Source organism: Taudactylus pleione, unplaced genomic scaffold (assembly GCF_031769625.1).
Source record: "Taudactylus pleione unplaced genomic scaffold, aTauple2 ptg000266l, whole genome shotgun sequence".
NCBI classification, from domain to species: Eukaryota; Metazoa; Chordata; class Amphibia; order Anura; family Myobatrachidae; genus Taudactylus; species Taudactylus pleione.
Window position 1 is genome coordinate 3,041,820 of NW_028284668.1, and position 19,310 is coordinate 3,061,129.

The 19,310-nt window shown below is 48.8% G+C and overlaps 1 protein-coding gene across 1 annotated transcript in view; it reads left to right on the forward strand.

Moving 5' to 3' along the window:
* The window catches only part of MYH9 (myosin heavy chain 9), a 386,037-nt gene that overhangs the window by 160,467 nt on the left and 206,260 nt on the right, over nt 1-19,310 (forward strand). Inside the window, exons 17-19 of the mRNA XM_088481216.1 lie at nt 14,203-14,324; nt 14,446-14,515; nt 15,693-15,853. Coding sequence (XP_088337342.1) covers nt 14,203-14,324; nt 14,446-14,515; nt 15,693-15,853 — 353 coding nt within the window. The remainder of the gene's footprint in view (nt 1-14,202; nt 14,325-14,445; nt 14,516-15,692; nt 15,854-19,310) is intronic.

The following is a 19,310-nucleotide window of genomic DNA, read 5'->3' on the forward strand; positions in this document are numbered from 1 at the left end:
ATGGGACGGGCCTCCCTCTGTTGGGCCCCAGAGTGGAAGGCCGACTTCTTCAATTTGCCCAGTGCTGGCACAATACCACCACGGATGCCTGGGTTCGAAAAGTGCTCTCCCAGGGGTACGCCCTGTCTTTTCGGCACAGACCGCCCCACCAGTTTTTCTGCACGAGTCCTTCTCAGGACAAGACCAAGGCTTTACAGATTCAGGAGGCTATAGAGTCCTTGCTGAAAGCAGGGGTCATTGTTCCCGTTCCTCAATCACAACGAGGGACGTGGTACTATTCTACTGTTTCTGGTGCAGAAACCCAATGGTTCTCATCGCCCTATCCTCAATTTGAAGTATTTGAATAAGTTCCTCAGTTCCCAAATTCAGGATGCAAACGTTACGTTCAATCATTCTGGTGATGGAACCTGGGGATTACATGGTCTCCCTGGATATCCTGGACGCCTACCTCCATGTTCCAATAGCACCTTCGCACCAGAGGTATCTGAGGTTCGCTATCCTACAACATCACTACCAGTTTCGGGCGCTACCCTTTGGCCTCTCCACGGCACCAAGGGTATACACCAAAGTGATGGCGATCATGGCCGCACATCATCAGGGCCAGAATGTACGGCTGCTGCCATATTTGATGATGATTTTATTTATTTAGCGCTTTTCTCCCATAGGACTCAGTTGCTTTACAGACATCAGAAAACATGATACATTGTACAAGGATTTGGTGTTGCAAAAGAATAGAAAACCACACCGAGATAATTAAAATCAACCGAAACCTAGAGAGCACAATAAGCATATTGCTGGGTTGGTGCAGACATTTTATATTCCACCCACAAAGGTACCAAATGAGGCAGCCGTCTTGGGCATACTACGTAGGATTACCCTGGGTGGAATTGGTTACGCCTAGAAGAGATGACACAAAATGGGTGGTTGCAAAATCCTGATGCTCGGAGTAGGGTCCCAACATAAGTCAGGTCCACGTAGTTTTCATCCCATCCACGAGTGTACCAGGTGAGGCAGCCATGGTGGGCGCACTATGAAGTTTGCACTGTGGGTGATAAACCATACAAGGAGCCAAGGAATATATGGGAAAACAGACACGTGTGGCCGTATGATATTCGCCTTTGTGAATAGATCCACATGAAGTACATCCTGCCCATGGAGGATGCACTTCAGTGGATGTATAGCACACCAGTATATCATACAGTGGGGTGGAAGTACATTTTGCAAAACAGGAAATAGTAAATACAGCAAACAGCGCTGCAGTTCGGGCATGAGATTTACGTGTGACTGAAACATTTGAAATATGAAATGCACTGAATGAATAGATCCACGCGTTTGTTCATCCTGCCTAAGAATGAACCATCCAAGGCAGCCATCTGGGGCGCACTGCGTTGATTACATCTGGCAGGGTGTGCAAGTAGCGGAAGTATAACGTCCAGGTGGAGAAAAAAATAAAATGCGGTCACAATGTATTCTTTTTAATTTAAAACCATATTAAACTTAACCAGAAATTAAATTGGACAACCTCCTGTAGCTGGCGAGCTCTCTGGAGGTACCGCTTCAACATCTCCACCTGACGATCGCTTGTCTGCAAGCGCACGGGTGGTTGATAAATTGGAGAAAGCCGTCCCTCATTCCATCACAGCGGATAGTTAATTTGGGAGCCCTGCTAGATTCTCGTCAGCAAAGGATCTTCCTCACTCTGGAAAAGGTCTCCTCCCTACAGCTGCAGATACAGTTGCTTGTGCAGTTGCCGCCTGTCGGTCCATTCGGCAATGAGAGTTCTGGGATCCATGGTGTCGGCATTCGACATGGTGGAAATTGCCCAGTTCCATTCCAGACTCCTGCAGGGACTGATTCTATCAGAATGGAACGGGTTACCTCACCGGCTCCGGTCTCAGATGCTGGTGTCCCCGGAGGTTGGGCAGTCTTTGGCTTGGTGGCTTCAGACAGCTCATTTGGATCCTGGACTGGGTGCTGCTCACAACAGATGCCAGTCTCTGGGGTTGGGTGGCAGAGACAGGCTCGTTGGCACTTCAGGGACGTTGGATTGCGGATGAAGCACTTCTCCTCATCAACTTCCTGGAACTGCGGGCAGTGTACAGGGCCCTGCAGTCATCCGGCATTGCCCTTCAAGGAAGGGCGGTTCAAGTTCAATCCGACAACGCCACCACGGTGGCGTACATCAACCACCAGGGAGGAACTCCCCTGGCTGCGATGTCGGAGGTGTCTCGCATCCTTGCTTGGGCGGAGTGCCACATTCCAGCAATCTCAGCGGTCTTCATCCCAGGAGTCCTCAATTGGGAGGCGGACTTCCTCAGCCGTCACGACGTGCATCCCGGGGAATGGTCGCTTCACCCAGAGGTATTTCAACTACTCGTGGACAGATTGGGACTGCCGGAGCTGGATCTGATGGCCTCCAGTCACAATCACAAGTTACCCGTGTACGGGTCAAGGACAAAAGACTCAGGCGCATGTCTGGTGGTCGCGCGGTCGGTGAAATGGACGTTTCAACTGGCGTACCTATTTCCACCGATATCCCTGCTGCCTCAGGTCCCGCGGAAATTCAAGCAGGACGGCGGCACGCTCGTGCTAGTGGCTCCAGCGTGGCCCAGACGTCCTTGGTACTCTGAGGAGCCACTCCATCGACGCTCCGTACCTTGTTCCTCAGCGTCAGGACCTATTGTCTCAAGGGCCCTGCCTTTACCCGGAACTGGGTCGGCTGTCTTTGACTGTGTGGCTCTTGAGACAGCCGTCTTAAGGTCTCGGGGCTTCTCTGGTTCGATTATTAGTACCATGCTCAGGGCACGCAAGCCTGCTTCCGCACGGGTTTACCACAGGGTGTGGTGCACTTAATTTCAGTGGTGTGAGTCCAGAAACTATGATCCTCAGGTGTTCCAAGTTTCTAGGATCTTGGACTTTCTTCAATCAGGTTTGGACCTGGGCTTACGCCTTGCCTCCTTGAAGGTTCATGTGTCCGCGTTGTCTGGTTCCAACGAAGGATTGCTACACTGCCAGATGTTCACACTTTTTTCCAAGGTGTTCTCCGAATCCAGCCTCCCTTGGTGCCTCCTGTTGCTCCTTGGGACTTGGCGGTGGTTCTTCGGGTCCTGCAGGGTCCTCGTTTTTGAGCCTCTTGAGTCGGTGGAACTCAAGTGGTTAACGTTTAAGACTCCTTTTTTTTTTTTTTCTCCTGGCAATTGCTTCTGTCAGGAGTGGGGACGCCTTCCTGTTGTCCCCCTTTTCTGAATTTACGCCATGACAGTGCTGTGCTTTGCACTCGTCCTGAGTTTTTGCCTAAAGTGGTTTTCGAAGTTCCACATCAATCAGGAACTTTTTGTGCCAGCTTTTCAGTCACCTGATCTTTTAGCTGGTGAGGCTTCCTTGGATGTAGTCCGTGCTCTCAGACTTTATGTGGACCGGACTGCTTCCGTTAGGAAGTCTGATTCTTTGTTTTGTCCTCTTTGGTTTTCACAGGAGGGGTTGGCCTGCCAACAAGCAAACATTAGCCCGTTGGCTTTGCTCCGTTTGTGAGGCTTATGCACAGGAGGATTTACCTGTGCCACTCTCTGTTAAGGCTCGTTCTGTGGGTCCCTCTTGGGCTGCTAGACGTGGCGCCTCTTCTTTTCAGCTATGTAAGGCGGCCACCTGGTCTTCCATTCAGACGTTTTTTGAGGTTCTATGTGTTTGACTCCTTTGCCTCACAGGATGCATCCTTCAAGTGTTTCTGTGAGTATGGTTTCTTGTGTGTGTGTTCCAGTCTTCCTGCTCTCTGTTTAGACTCCTCCTCCGGCCTTGGCTGCTTACCAACTGAGGTGCCTGTGGCTCAGGGGCGGGGTATAGAGGAGGATGGACCCAAGTGCCTCCTGGGAGCAGCAAAAGCTTTAACTGCATGGTCCCCGTGGATCCAGATCCAGCTATACCCCCAAGGTCAACCCTGTGAACCCTATGGACTTCGTAGAAACAGATAACAAAGGTAAGTTCTTACCATATCTCTTGTCTTTTGCCTGTTGAGGGTACTCCTTACTGGCTGGATTGGATTTGGACCTTCGTCTTTCATCATTCAGATTTCGGGCCTTTTGGTCCTCTTTCAACGTAAGGTAGCGTTGTCGAATGTGCACATTTTTATTCAGGGTGTGCCCTCTCCAGTCTCCGTTTTTTCATCCTGTGGCGCTCTGGGACTTTTGCTTGGTTCTCTGGGCCCTCCAGGACACACCTTTCGAGCTCCTGGACTGCCAATACCACCTCCAAGGGGTCTGGAGCTTTATTTTTACCTTAAGCTGGGACTCAAACACGTTTGTGGCACAGGGTAACTTAGTTACACTATGGACTGTCTACTCCCTAAAAAAGCCACTGGCGTGGCCCATAAGGTGCATCTACCATCCTATTCATTTTTTTTTTTTTCATCTTAATTTGGAGCATTGTCTCCCATTTCTTCAATAAATATTTTTAATTTTTGTAATTGATAAAATATTGAAGCATTCTTCCTTTACTCTTACACCTAGTATTTTTGTTATATATTAACATCATGATAGTGGGATAGATCATCCGAATAGGATACACATAGGTGAGCGCTTTGTGTACACTTTTTGTATCCATTTGAGCTCCTGGATATGGTGGATTTTCGTTTGCTTACAGGAAGACTGTTTTCCTCCTAGCCATTGCGTTGGCCCATTGAGTTTCTGATTTGAGCTCTTTGTCTTGCTGTTCCCCCTTCCTGATCTTCCAACGGGGACTGGATTGGCTTTACCTCTAAAATCCTTTTTTTGGACTCTGTGGGGGACACAGGGCTTCCTCCCTGACACACCAGGCTTGCAGGGTATTCCTGTATAGTTACCGGTTCCTCTTTTCATGTGCCGGTCTTCCTTCTCCTTTCTCTTCCTCTATTCCTTGGGCTTGTTAACTTAAATGATTTTCCTAGTGTTGGATGTGGGGTATGGGGGATCTGTGCTACTGGGCAAAATAATTTAACAGCATAATGTGTATATGGAAAACCAGAAACGGACAGCCTGGGGTACAGTTATTCAAAGAATTAAATATGGAAAGCCAAGGGATAGATACCTACTATATTTTCCATAAAAGAATTTAACAGTTTGGTGCCCAGACTCTTCCTCAGCAACTATACACAGCATGATCAATCAATGTGTCCTACATGGAATCAGAGAAAACTATTTTAAAGAGAAGGACAAAATCCCTTTTCTTCCTCCACTAGAGGGCACATGGACAACTCTGGGTATTGCCTGGAGAGGAGTCTAGGTACCAAACAGTTAATGCTAATTGTCAGTAGAAGAATAGGCTAAGTATGAGATGCGCAAAACCTGCAGTTCCTATAGGCACAAAGTCTCACTAAACTTTTAACATTCAATACAACATTATTGTGCCACAAGATGGCGCTGGATATACATGTAAAGTTAAATAAGATGAAATATAAGAATACTTAATCCTTCTAAAAGGTATCTTAATTCTTTCTTTCGGCCACAGTCCTTTTTTTGGTTTCAAGAAATCATGGTGGACTCCATATGTTACATATGAAATAACATGTAATACAAGAATTCCTTAATAACAATGTGTGTGTATATATAGAAAGTCAATCCAATGTTTATAGAGATTTTAATCTAGATGTATTCAGTATTCGCGTACTAAACTCTCATGCCAAAATATGAGTATGTACGTATCTAGGTATCTTTGTCTTCCAGCCCTGTATATTCCCAATGGATCCACTTAACAGGTAGAGACCAACATAGAAAGGTGCTGCGTACCTTACATTCAGTGTACGCTGCAAATGCTCATAACTGTTTCTTTATGGTTCAATATCCCATCAGCTCATCAACCAGTCATTCATCATCATAATATAAAGGAGAAGAATGATGTGTGTGGCCAAAAGGTATAATTTAATGAAAGAATAAAACAAAATATAAACAATAAAAGATGACGACCTGGTAAAGTATAACAATGGAGTCCGGAATCCATTGTCTACTCCAATAATGTCGCCAATCCAACAATGCCAAAATTAGTCCCGTGACCAACGCATTTCAATCTTTTTCAAGGTGTATGGGACTATACAATAATAAGGTACCTTAAATACCCTTTGCAATTAACAATCCTAAAACAAACCATCCGGTGTATTTGTATACACACTCATACATGACACACAATACTAAACAATCCACATTCCCAGGTATAAGGCTCCTCCTCCAATGCGTGACTGCATCCGACAGGGGCACTTCCGGATACTCCGTTCTCTAATGCTTCCAGTTATCCTTTTTTCCTGCCTTCTGTAGTGGACACACGTGTAGTTCGCCTCCGGAACTATTGCTCTGTTCCTGTGTGCCCCGGCAGACATAGCGGAGGCAGACATAGTGGAGGCAAATTACCCTTGTTTAGTTTGTCAGTTATGGGTTTAGGAGCTTTGGTTATTTGGAGGTAGGAGCTGAGGTGGCAGGATATAAGTTTTCCTCATAAGCTACTCGCAGATGTTGGCGAGACCTACTCCAATGCGCAGAGTCTAATCCACTTGGTGTTCACCAGTGACCCCTCCAAGTGGGATTAGTGTTTTGGTGCACCAAGTGGACAGGTTGCTGCCACTGGATTAGGTATCTGGTGGTAGAAAGAAGACAAGGCTTCGAATGTCCTGGATGATCAACTAGGAAGATTAGCAGGATAAGATAAATGTCAGAAGTGATGGGGACAACTCCCAGCATGCCCTGCTAAGTTTAGCATGTCATAACTGCAAAACTTTCAGGGCACGCTAATACCTCTTTTCCACCAAAAACCCAGGTCCGACCTTGGTTTTTGGACATGGTTCCAACCCTGGTCAGACCCATTAACACTGCACCTTCGATCTGGGTTACTCCCAGGTCAGCCCTGCTAAACCTGTGAGGTCATAAAAAGTGGGAGCTGACTGCTCCACAACCACCAATCAGCTAATTTTAGGCATGACCCAGGTCGGATAACCCGGGTCGCACCGTTTACACTGCACCATTACCCGGGTCCATCCTGGGTCCAACCCTGGTAGCTACCTGGGTTGTATTTCTGGGTCATTTGACCTGGGTTATTTTTCAGAGACCCTTTTACACTGAGCTGCGACCCGTGTAGACCCAGCAAAAAAACAGGTTTTTGCTCTGGTGTAAAAGGGGTATAAGATGTATAGTTCCACAGCAGCTGGTGTGCTGCAAATTGCCTGCCCCCTGGTCTGGAAGTAGGTCTCAACCATTTTAGTTTGCTTCCAGTTAAAATGTACTCTTACCTGAAGTAGACATTAGAGAGTGAGGCATGTGCAGCCTTCATGCATTCCCCTAGCCCACAGGTTCTCAAATTCTGTCCTCTGGACCCCAAACAGTGCATGTTTTCCAGGTCTCCTCACACAATCACAAGTGAAATAATTAGCTTCACCTGTGGAGCTTTTAAAATGTGTCGGTGAGTAATGAATAAATCTGTGCACCTGCTGGGTGAACTCTATGGGGTCCTGAGGACAGAGTTTGAGAACCACTGCCCTAGCCCTCTCCCTCTTCTCAGTCACTCCTTGGGACTCCTGATGAAGGCAGCTTTGCAGGATCTTCCTTTCAAACAAATGTTTTTGTTTTTAAATTGCTTTCCCGGTAAATTGACTGACTTCTGTTGACATCCTCAACTTGGACAGTTTGGGACCTGGGACCTCAGTCTTGAGCCTTCCTCATCTTCCTTGAAGGCAGGACTTAAAATTGAACCTTTAATCTTCTAAATTCCATCTGAATCAGGACATCTGGCTTTTAAACTGGGAGAATAGTGCTCCACTAGTGTGCTTTCTTAATTCTGTGGATGTTGTCAGGGCATTGAAGATCTAGGTCTATAGAATCCAGGACTTGTGCAAACCTATTTGTTATTCCAAACTGACATGCATCATTACAGGACTGCTTTTTCCTCATTACACTAGATTGGTGAGAGCTTCCTTGGCAGGCCCTCTTTTCTGATTGGTTGAATGGGCAGCCACCTGGTCTTTCTACTTCAGGGTCCATAGGGGGTCCACAGGGTTGACCTTGGGGTTATAGCTGGAACAGGATCCATGGGCACCACACAGTTAAGCTTTTAGCTCCCAGGATGCACTTGGATCCTCCTCTATACCCCGCCCCCGAGCCACAGGCACCTCAGTGTAAGCTGGTGCCCGGCCGGAGTCGGTCACCGCGCAGGGGGGCTGCAGGAGCAGCCCCCAGAAGCTTTTATTTTAAGTTAGATTTTATTTATTTTAATCTCCTTTTACTACAGACGGCAGCGAAGGGCTGTCTATACAGACGCCCACGCTGCCGCTCTGATCCCCGACTGGCGCCGCGACGCCAGTACTGATCTGGGGATCGCGGCGGGAGGGCAGAGTCCGTACTAGCCGGACTCTGTCTACCTCCCAGGACTGCTGCCGGAGTCGCCGGGGATGCAGGTAAGCTGCGCGTCGCTGGCTAGCGGCGGCGCGCGGAATACCTTAAATGCAGTCCTTTAGCCTCCGGTCCTGGGGACAGACCGGAGGCTGCTGGCAGTGGCGGCGGGCCCCCCCCATAACCCGTGGGACCACTAGACCACCAGGGATAAAGGGGCAAGCGGGAAGCCAGCATCCCTGGGGTTATGGCCAGCCAGGGGAGGAAGCCTTCCCTGTCAGCGGCTCCTCCCCTCAGCTCAGCGCGCCTTTCAGCACGCAGTCTGGCGTCGCTGAGCTGCAGATACTCTGCCACTCCTCCTCGGTCTCTGGGGGCCATTTTCTCACAGTGGCAGCGCAGATCTCTCAGGGAGCACGCGGACCGGTCCCCCTGTGTACCTCTCCCCTGATTAAGGACAGCGTACACAGCACTATAGCCCTCCCAGACACTGAATCTGGGAGGTTGATTGTAGTGTAAAGGTGCAGTGAGTATTACTTCTGCATGGTATGTGACTTTTGCTAGTGCTGCCTGTCTGTGCTTATTTTCCGCTTACTGTCAGCTTATACCTATCCCTTTACTTCTCCTACAAGCCCTACAGGTGTGTGGGGGAGGGGCGTTTCTACTGACCTCACTTATATAGATCACGTATTTGTGAGGTCCGTCACATACAGTTGTGTGCTACTCAGTGCCATATTGTGGGCTGTTGTTCAGCACACCGGTGAGTGTGTTTTACTTCTACCCTGGTGCCAGATATATAATATATTCTGTCATGTCAGACGAGAAGGTTGAGCGCTCAGTGGCTCCGATGTTGGCCTCCTGCGGACGCTGTTCTGCAGGAGTGGATAGGGAGGATTTGTCACAGGAGGGTCTGTGTAGTCGTGCCAGGTGGCTCCTGGCCCATCCAGACCTTCTCTGACGCAGGAACCACCGTGGGCGATGTTTTCTCAAGTGCTGTGTCTATTGCGGACCGTCTATCGGTCCCGACTGCTCTCCCTACTAGGGCGTTACCCCAGCCGACCATCCCCCATTCCCCGGGTGTCCCGCAGTTATTGCGGAGTCCTCCTGGGTCTCAGTCGGTGGGTCCCTATGCGGGGTTGCCTATGTATATACAGGCTTCCCCTGTGCCGCAGCAGCCTGTGGTACCTTTTCAGGCCCCTATGGTGACTCCTCCACCCTGGGTGGATGTGCTCTCCAACTCAGTACAAAATTTGGCGGCCGCTTCCTCGGTTTTTCAGTCAATGTTGCAGACTGACATGCCTTCTAGGGTTTCAAAACGCTCACTCATGGCACGGGCTGCTCAGGTATCGGACTCAGAGGGTTCCTCAGATGATGGGGAGGTCCCTGATGACACTGACTCGGATGCCTCGGTCCAGGAAATGGATACCAAGTCGTCCATTAATGTGCGAGCACTGGTTAGGGCGGTGCGAGCTATTCTTCTTATAGAGGATGAGGCACCGCTTCCTAAGTCGAAGTTTCCTAGTTTCAAAAAAACTAGGGTGGCTTCTGCGGTGTTTCCCCTGTCGGATCAGTTGACGGATCATATGGCGGTAGCTTGGCAGGCGCCCAGTAAGAGATTCCTTCCTCAGAAGCGGTTGGCTTCTAATTATCCCTTCCCTGAGGCACATTGTAAAAAATGGGAAACTCCACCGGCGGTGGATTCCCATGTCACCCGTTTAACTCGGGGCACTACTTTACCATTACCGTCGATATCCTCGCTGAAGGATCCCACGGACAGGAAAGTTGAGACTTGCTTAAAGTCTATTTACTCCATCTCCGGGGCGGTGGCCCGACCGTCCATGGCCATCTCCTGGGTGGCCAAGGCCATTGAGGGGTGGGCCAATGCATTGGAAGATACCTTCTCGGATGACGCTCCGGATGTCCAGCGGGCGTTGTTGGGACAGATGAGGGACGCTGCTTCTTACATTGGAGAAGCTTCTTTAGATGCTAGTCTGCTGACTTCGCGGGTATCGGCTGCAGCGGTGTCTGCCCGCCGATCCTTATGGTTGCGGGCCTGGAGGCCTTACCTTTCAATGGGGAATTACTATTTGGTCCGGACTTGGATAAAATTGTGGATACCCTGGCTAAATCCAAGTCAGCCTTCCTCTCTTCGGCGGCACTGCCTGCTAAGGTTCGGAGTTCGGCTTTTCGTTCCTTTCGGGTTCAGGGGAAGGCGAAAGGTCAGTCCTTCTCGAGACAATCTGCGAGTAAGACTGCCTCTAAGCCCAAGAAGCAAGCCTGGAGTGCACGGCGCCCTTCTTCCAAGCAGGAAGATAAACCTGCGGCCTGATGGGACGGGCCTCCCTCTGGGGGACCTCAGAGTGGGAGGCCGACTTCTTCTATTTGCCCAGTGCTGGCACAATACCACCACGGATGCCTGGGTTCGAGAAGTGGTCTCCCAGGGGTACGCCCTGTCTTTTCGGTACAGACCACCCCACCAGTTTTTCTGCACGAGTCCTTCTCAGGACAAGACCAAGGCGTTACGGATTCAGGAGGCTATAGAGTCCTTGCTGAAAGCAGGGGTCATTGTTCCCGTTCCTCAATCACAACGAGGGACGGGGTATTATTCGTCTGTTTCTGGTGCAGAAACCCAATGGTTCTCATCGCCCTATCCTCAACTTGAAGTCTCTGAACAAATTCCTCAGGGTTCCCAAGTTCAGGATGGAGACGTTACGTTCCATCATTCTGGCGATGGAACCGGGGGATTACATGGTGTCCCTGGATATCCAGGACGCCTACCTCCATGTTCCGATAGCACCTTCGCACCAGCGGTATCTGAGGTTCGCTATCCTTCAACACCACTATCAGTTCCGGGCGCTACCCTTTGGTCTCTCCACGCCGCCGAGGGTGTTCACGAAGATTATGGCTGTAATGGCCGCACATCTTCGGAACCAGAATGTACGGCTGCTGCCGTATCTGGACGACCTCCTGTTGCTGGCGAGCTCCCCAGAGGTACTGCTTCAACATCTCCACCTGACGATCGCTTGCCTGCAAGCACACGTGTGGTTGATAAATTGGAAAAAGTCCTCCCTGATTCCATCACAGCGGATGGTTCATTTGGGAGCCCTGCTGGATTCGCGTCAGCAAAGGATCTTCCTGACTCCGGAGAAGGTCGCCTCCCTACAGCTGCGGATACGCAGTTGCCTGAGCAGTTGCCGCCTGTTGGTCCATTCGGCAATGAGAGTTCTGGGGTCCATGGTGTCGACATTCGACATGGTGGAATTTGCCCAGTTCCATTCCCGGCCCCTGCAGGGGCTGATTCTATCGGAATGGAACGGGTTACCTCACCGGATCCGCTCTCAGGTGCTGATGTTGTCTCCGGACGTTCGGCAATCTTTGGCTTGGTGGCTTCAGACAGCTCATCTGGTCGAGGGGCGCCCATTTTGGATCCCGGACTGGGTCCTGCTCACGACGGATGCCAGTCTCCGGGGTTGGGGGGCAGTGACCGGCTCATTCTCTCCAGGGTCGTTGGTCTGCGGAAGAAACTCTTCTTCCCATCAACATCCTGGAACTGAGGGCTGTATACAGGGCCCTGCAGTCGTCCGGCCCCGCTCTTCACGGAAGGGCGGTACAGGTGCAGTCCGACAACGCCACCACGGTGGCGTATATCAACCACCAAGGAGGAACTCACAGTCGGGCAGCGATGTCTGAGGTGTCTCGCATCCTGACTTGGGCGGAGGGTCACATTCCAGCGATCTCGGCGGTCTTCATCCCTGGAGTCCTCAATTGGGAAGCGGACTTCCTCAGCCGTCACGACGTGCATCCCGGGGAATGGTCGCTTCACCCAGAGGTGTTTCAGCTACTCGTGGACAGGTGGGGACTGCCGGAGCTGGACTTGATGGCCTCCCGTCACAATCACAAGTTGCCCGTTTACGGGTCAAGGACAAGAGACGCAGGCGCAAGTCTGGTGGACGCGCTGTCGGTGCAATGGACGTTTCACCTGGCGTATCTGTTTCCTCCGATATCCCTACTTCCTCGGGTTCTGCGGAAATTCAAGCAGGACGGCGGCACGCTAGTGCTGGTAGCTCCGGCGTGGCCCAGACGGGTACTCCGATCTCAGGAGCCTCTCCATCGACGCTCCGTACCTTCTTCCTCAGCGTCGGGACCTGTTGTCTCAGGGGCCCTGTCTTTACCCGGATCTGGGTCGGCTGTCTTTAATGGCGTGGCTCTTGAGACAGCCGTCTTGAGGTCTCGGGGCTTCTCCAGTTCGGTTATTGGTACCATGCTCAGGGCACGCAAGCCTGCTTCCGCACGGATTTATCACAGGGTGTGGCACACTTACTTTCAGTGGTGTGAGTCCAGAAATTATGATCCTCACTTAGAATTTATGTGGACCGGACGGCTTCGGTTAGGAAGTCTGATTCCTTGTTTATCCTCTTTGGTTTTCACAAAAGGGGTTGGCCTGCCAACAAACAAACGTTAGCCCGTTGGCTTCGTTCCATTATTTGTGAGGCTTATATACAGGAGGGTTTACCTGTGCCAGCCTCTGTTAAGGCTCATTCCACTCGTTCTGTGGGTCCCTCTTGGGCTGCTAGACGTGGCGCTTCTGCTGTTCAGCTGTGTACGGCGGCCACTTGATCTTCTATTCAAACGTTTTTGAGGTTCTATGCGTTTGACACCTTCGCCTCTCAGGATGCATCCTTTGGGCGCCGGGTGCTCCTTTCAGCACAGGAGCGTCCCCGCCCTTAGTTGAACTGCTTTGGGACATCCCCAAGGTCAACCCTGTGGACCCCCTATGGACCCTGAAGTAGAAAACAAGAGATATGGTAAGAACTTACCTTTATCTCTGTTTCTACGAAGTCCATAGGGTCCACAGGGCGCCCGCCCTGACGCACCTGGCTTCAAATGGGCTGTGTGGCTGGTCACCGGTTTTCCATCTCACATTGCTGTGTGTATGGTTTCTTGTGTGTTCCAGTCTTCCTTCTCTCTGTTCCATATTCTCCTCCGGCCTAGGCTGCTTACCAACTGAGGTGCCTGTGGCTCGGGGGCGGGGTATAGAGGAGGACCCAAGTGCATCCTGGGAGCTAAAAGCTTAACTGTGTGGTGCCCATGGATCCTGTTCCAGCTATAACCCCAAGGTCAACCCTGTGGACCCTATGGACTTCGTAGAAACAGAGATAACAAAGGTAAGTTCTTACCATATCTCTTGTTTTTGTGTACACTTGCACCAAGTTTAACTGATTTTTAGTATTTCTACATCCACAACTGGCATCTTTGGATGAAGAGTGCTGCCCACTGCAACTTGAGTGTATTCTCCCTTAGGGAAAGCTTTGTGAACTACCCATTGCAAATTCAGTGTCTCCTAAAGGATAGAATTTTTTTTTTTTTGTACTTGCATTAAATCTCTTAGTCCATTGGGGAACACGGAATGCCCTCCCTGTTGAGGGTTTTTTTTTTTTTTTTTTAAACTTCTGACCTGTCCTTTTGGAACTTTTTGTTAAACTTAAGTTCTTAAGCAGGAATTGATTGGAGATATAGGGGGGCATCCTATTAAACACCGCAGCTAATTACTTGCACCGGGAAATGATATTCAATAAAATAGCACTTTTCCCGTGTTAACACCTGATTCCGCTTAAACTGTGGAATCCATTTGTTTCCCACACGTGAAACCCCCAATGGTGCATTTTCTTCACATCTCCTGAAGCTGCCGGCCACAGGGTAAACTCTGTGGCGAATTGGACTCCTCTCAAAGAGGGGGAGGAGCCTAAGCGATTTGCCAATAAATTTGAAGTGCTCAAGCTAAATGCACTCCATTCTATACGCAATGTTCCCCCAAATGGACTACGAGAAAAGCATTTAGTGTATTAACGCACTATTTCTCCTCTAGGCTGGAAAACTGGATGCCCACCTGGTACTAGATCAGTTACGCTGCAATGGTGTTTTGGAAGGAATCCGTATCTGCAGACAGGGCTTCCCTAATAGAATAGTCTTCCAAGAGTTCAGACAAAGGTATATATTATAAATAAAATTTGCACTGTGGAAATGAATGAGTTTGTGGTGGTTTTTACTTTTTTCAGTTTTGTGACCCCTTTATTTTACTTTCTTTTTTTTTTTTTTTCTTGACATGCAGATATGAAATTCTTACTCCAAATTCTATTCCGAAAGGCTTCATGGATGGAAAGCAAGCATGTGTTTTAATGGTAAGAGCAAACATCTATTCCTAATTAGTGTACAGTAAGTAACTTGTGAAGTGAGCTGAAACAAGATGATTTAGTTATAATATTTCACATTTGGGACTTATGCATGCCATCATTTTCACATAATTATCTGTCATTTGGGCTGCTTAAATTTCTACAGGGTTCTCAAACTGTTCTAGTAGAATATAAGAGGTTTTCAAGGACCTCCTACCTCTCCCAGATTTGGAAAGTGGAAAATAACTACACTACCCTATACTTCCTGCTTGTGATGTCAGTGCAGGATGCTTTGTGTAATTCAGTGCTAGCACGTATGTCTGTCTGTAATTCAGCAGTAAAAGGTCATCTCTAAAATGCAGTGTGGAAATGAGGGTGGCTATAGAAGAGGACCAAATATCCTATGCCAGAAGTGCTTTCTTCAAGACCCCCCTGAGAAGCTTTTTGTCTCTTCACAGCCTTTTTTCCCATCTCTGTACGACTGTCTTTACAGCTAATCATGTGCTAACTTGAACTCAAACTAGTTGGAAAATTGTGCACAGTAGCTGAAACAAGTCTCTGACTTTTAGGACTCCTCCTATAGAGGACTGTCCTTGATTCTGCCAGATCCTCATAATTCTCTAGTGGACCTCTGGCTCAAATCTTTGTCTGCAGGCAAAACTTGTACAAAGGTACACAGTAGGGAGTTAAATTGAAATACTGATTGCTCAACAGCCGCTGGTTCAAATCCCGAAGAGTGGAAGGCTTGACAGTAAGAGATCCCGATGCCAGAGCTGGCTTAAGTGGCATTGCCAATCGAGGTCCTACCCCCCCCCCCCCCCCCAACCCCCTCTCGTCTCACACACGTGTTCTTAAATATGGTGTGCTTTATTTGGTATAATGTGCACCCCCTCCCCATGTAGCATAAGTCCAAGTTTCCTGTGATGCCCACAATGTGCCCTAAAAATTCTGGAGTGAAGGGAGTACAGTACTACTTACCACTCTCCTGTTTGAGGGAAGATGTCCCTGAAACCCTCATACATGCTAATAGCACAGTAAATTTGGGTATTATAATTTACTACTTTATATGTGCTTATAAAGCTTGTATATGACAGGTTTTGCATTGAGGTTTTTCTCTTGTGACAAGTGTAAATTTTTCATTTACTATCAGTTGATGGAACTTGCTTAATGAGAACTCTTTTTGTAGATCAAAGCCCTGGAACTGGATTCAAACCTTTACCGTATTGGACAAAGCAAAGTGTTTTTTCGAGCAGGGGTCCTTGCTCATTTAGAAGAAGAACGAGACCTAAAGATCACAGATGTGATTATTGGCTTCCAGGCCTGGTGCAGGGGCTACATTGCCAGAAAGTAAGTATTGCAGTACTTTGCTTTCCTAGTTTTACACCAGTTTTTCAATTGTATTTATTCTGCTGCTTTGGACGTCACTGCCACCTTGGGTACAGAAGGGCTTGCCCTTCTAAATAGGTTTGATAAGTTTCCCTCTTTGAATCTCTGAGACTGGTTATAATCTGAAGCTCCTCCATTTTTATACTCCTTGGGTACTGTCATGTGTCCTCCATGCATGCATTTTGTGCAGTGTGCTTGACCAAAAGGCTCTCAGTCCTGGTTCGGACATCTTTCAGTCACTGAACCAGCAGAGAATTCTGCAGCTCTCCTGCCCCTCTCACTCCTGATCCTCCTTTCCTTTCGGGGTGTTTAGTGATGATAGCATGTCTTCTGATATTCAGCAACCAATGGCGCTTCTCCACATCAGAGTCATAGTTTCGAAATCTGGTTATCAGGAGATAAACGGTGGACTTCTGATGTCCTCAATGTCGATTCTTATCAACCGGCCTTATCTTGGAGCTTGCCGAGACAGTGGTCCTAAGTGAGTCCATGAATTCCCTTCTGATATCCACAGTCCTCATCCCTGTTCCTCGTACCAGAGCCAGACTGGTCCATATTCAAGATTTTTAATGTAAAGTTACTCTGATTCAAAATGGAATCCGTCTGATCCATTCTCCAATAGTTGGAGCATGGAGACTTTATGGCCTCCTTAGTTATCACAGACACTTATCTTCATATTCCAATCTGGAGAGGCCATCAGCCGCCTCCTCGTCCTAGTTGTCCTTCTTAACAAGGTGCTGCTCGGCAAGGAGGATGCTGGAAATAGGGAGGGGGCAAGGGTAGATAGCTTTTGCAGTACTGGGAGGCAAGGAGGGGGTTAGGGACTTTCACTGGCATTGCACAGAAGGGTCCCATCACACACTGGCAGCACCCTGGCACTGCACAGAAGGCCATCACCATACACTGGCACCACACAGCAGGCTCAAACTACACAATAGCACCACCCTGGCATTGTACAAAAGGGTCCCACCACACATGGGCACAACATAGCCAGGTCCCACAACACAATTGCGAGCATCTGGTGAGACACAAGGGGCCTCAGCTCACCCTGGTACCCCCATGTACCAAATAGTACAGCAATACCACACACTGGTACCACTTTGGCACTGCACATCAAAGGAGTGCCCCACCACACACTGGCAGCCCCAGGTAAGACACTGGGCACCGGTTAACACAGGATGTGGCCCTGGACTCAGTCCAGGTATTTTTTCTTGGGGGCAATTTCGTGGGTGGTGGCCTTGCAGACAATCCTGATGCAATCAGTGTTACTCTTGTCAGACATTGCGGCTCTGGGCGGTGATATGACCTGAAGAGGATCGGACCCGGTAAGAGGGGGGATCCTACGTCACCTAGCCACAGACCTGAGCATGGAGGCCTGGAGCACAGTCAAGCTGTCAGCCGTGCAGCGCAGGGCAAGGCAGCTGCTGGAGAGAGCCCGGCGGGCAATCTGATAGTGGTGCAGTGTCCCTGTCCCCAGCGCTGCTACTAGCAGCCTCTGGAGGAAGTGATCATAACTGGCTCCGCTGTCTGTGCCCGGTACTGCTCCTCGCTGCCGCTGGGCAGGCTCCCTGCTGCCCCTGTCCCCTGCGCTAAGCTACTCACAGCCGCCGGGCAATCGTGATAGTGGAGCAATGGCTCCCAGCTGCCCTTGTCCCAAGGGCTGCTGCTAGCAGCCGCCGGGGGAAGCTATCATTACTGGCCTGCTGCCTGTGTCTGACTCTGCAACTCGCAGTTGCCGGGCAATCTGATTTGAGGAGCAGTGGCTCCCTGCTGCCCCCGGCTTTGCTAGCGGGGAAAGCTGTCATAACTAGCCCCGCTTCCTGTGTGCCTGGCGCTGCTCCTCACAGCCGTCGGACAATCTGATTAGTGGAGCAGTGCAGGGGATCCTTGCTTCCCCCTGTGTACCCAGCGCTGCTGTCTGATAGTGGTGTTCCCGGCGCTGTCCTTCGCAGCCGTAAGGGAAATCTTATGGCAAGGGCAGCTGTCCCATGTATATACCCAGCAGCTCACAGATCAACCTAGGTCGACCTAAACATCAATGGTTGCTGGCTAATAACTAGTTTTGCCATCGATGGCAGGAAACCAATGGTTCTTTGCCATCGATGAATGAGTGGGGGTTTTTTTTGTAGCAGGACGGAGCGGCAAGAGGTGTGCATTCTGTGTGTGTTTGCGAAATGCACCAAAACTTAAAATTATTGGTTGCTACTGTACCACAAAAGGTAGATTACAAAGACCTAACTGAAATCCTTGTTCTTCAGTCTCAAAAACTTGTATGCTTCATCGATGTGACAAATGCCCCGGTCTGGAAGCACTTCAGAAAATAGCTGAAAAACTTTCATGATAGTGAAATGGATGATGGGAATACAATTGTTTATAAGCAGTGGGTCCACACTGTTCAAACTAAATTTGGTTACAATCACAATTCCGTGAAGTTATTTGTAGTGCTGTTGATGATACAACAGCCCATCTGTATACAGCAAAGTCACAGGCTGAATACCTACGCCAGCTGAAGAAACACCTACGCCATGCACCCAGAAACTGGAGCTATTGTATTACTAGATTTTGCGGAAGATGATTAATTCGTCTGTCAGGATGCAATTCAAGGATTCCACTGGAACACTTCACAAGCAATACTCCACCCATTTGTTGTATATTTTAGGAAAGATGATTGTAACACTTTAAACTGTGTGAGCCTGTGCGTTATTAGCGATGCCCGTCACCATGTAGCCATAACTTGCATGCCTTCAATACGGTAGTTATGAAACACTTGGCAAAACTATTACCAAAATTGGAGTATGTTTACTACTTTAGTGATGGTGCTAGTGCACAATACAAGAACTGCAAAAACTTTTTGAACTCATGCTTCCATAAGGATGACTTCAACATTCAAGCAGAATGGAATTTTTTTGCCACATCTCATGGTAAGAGTCTGTGTGATGGCATTGGAGGAACAGTTAAATGTCTAGCCACACGCATCAGTCTGCAAGCAGTGGAAACCCATCACATCTTGACACCTTTGGACCTGTATAGCTGGGCAAATGTACATGGCATAGTTTTTTTTTTTTTTTTTTTTTTAAGTGTCACAAAACGAAATACAAGACTGCAAAACCAAGCTGCATAGCCGTCTAGAAACGGCAAAGACTGTGGCAGGGACACGTTCTCATCACAGATTTTGGCCTATTAGTGATTATGAGCTACACATATATCGATTGTCATCAGACGACATGAAGACAGCAGGAACCAGAGTTAGTGTCAGTATGACCACAGTCACAAAAAATGTAGACAAAAGTGGTCTGCAACCTGGAACATAGCAGCAGTGTATGATAACATCTGATACATTGGTTTCATTTCATGAAGTGTACCAGCACATCTTGTTCCTCCTCATTACATTGAATTATATACCCAATCAACAAATGTG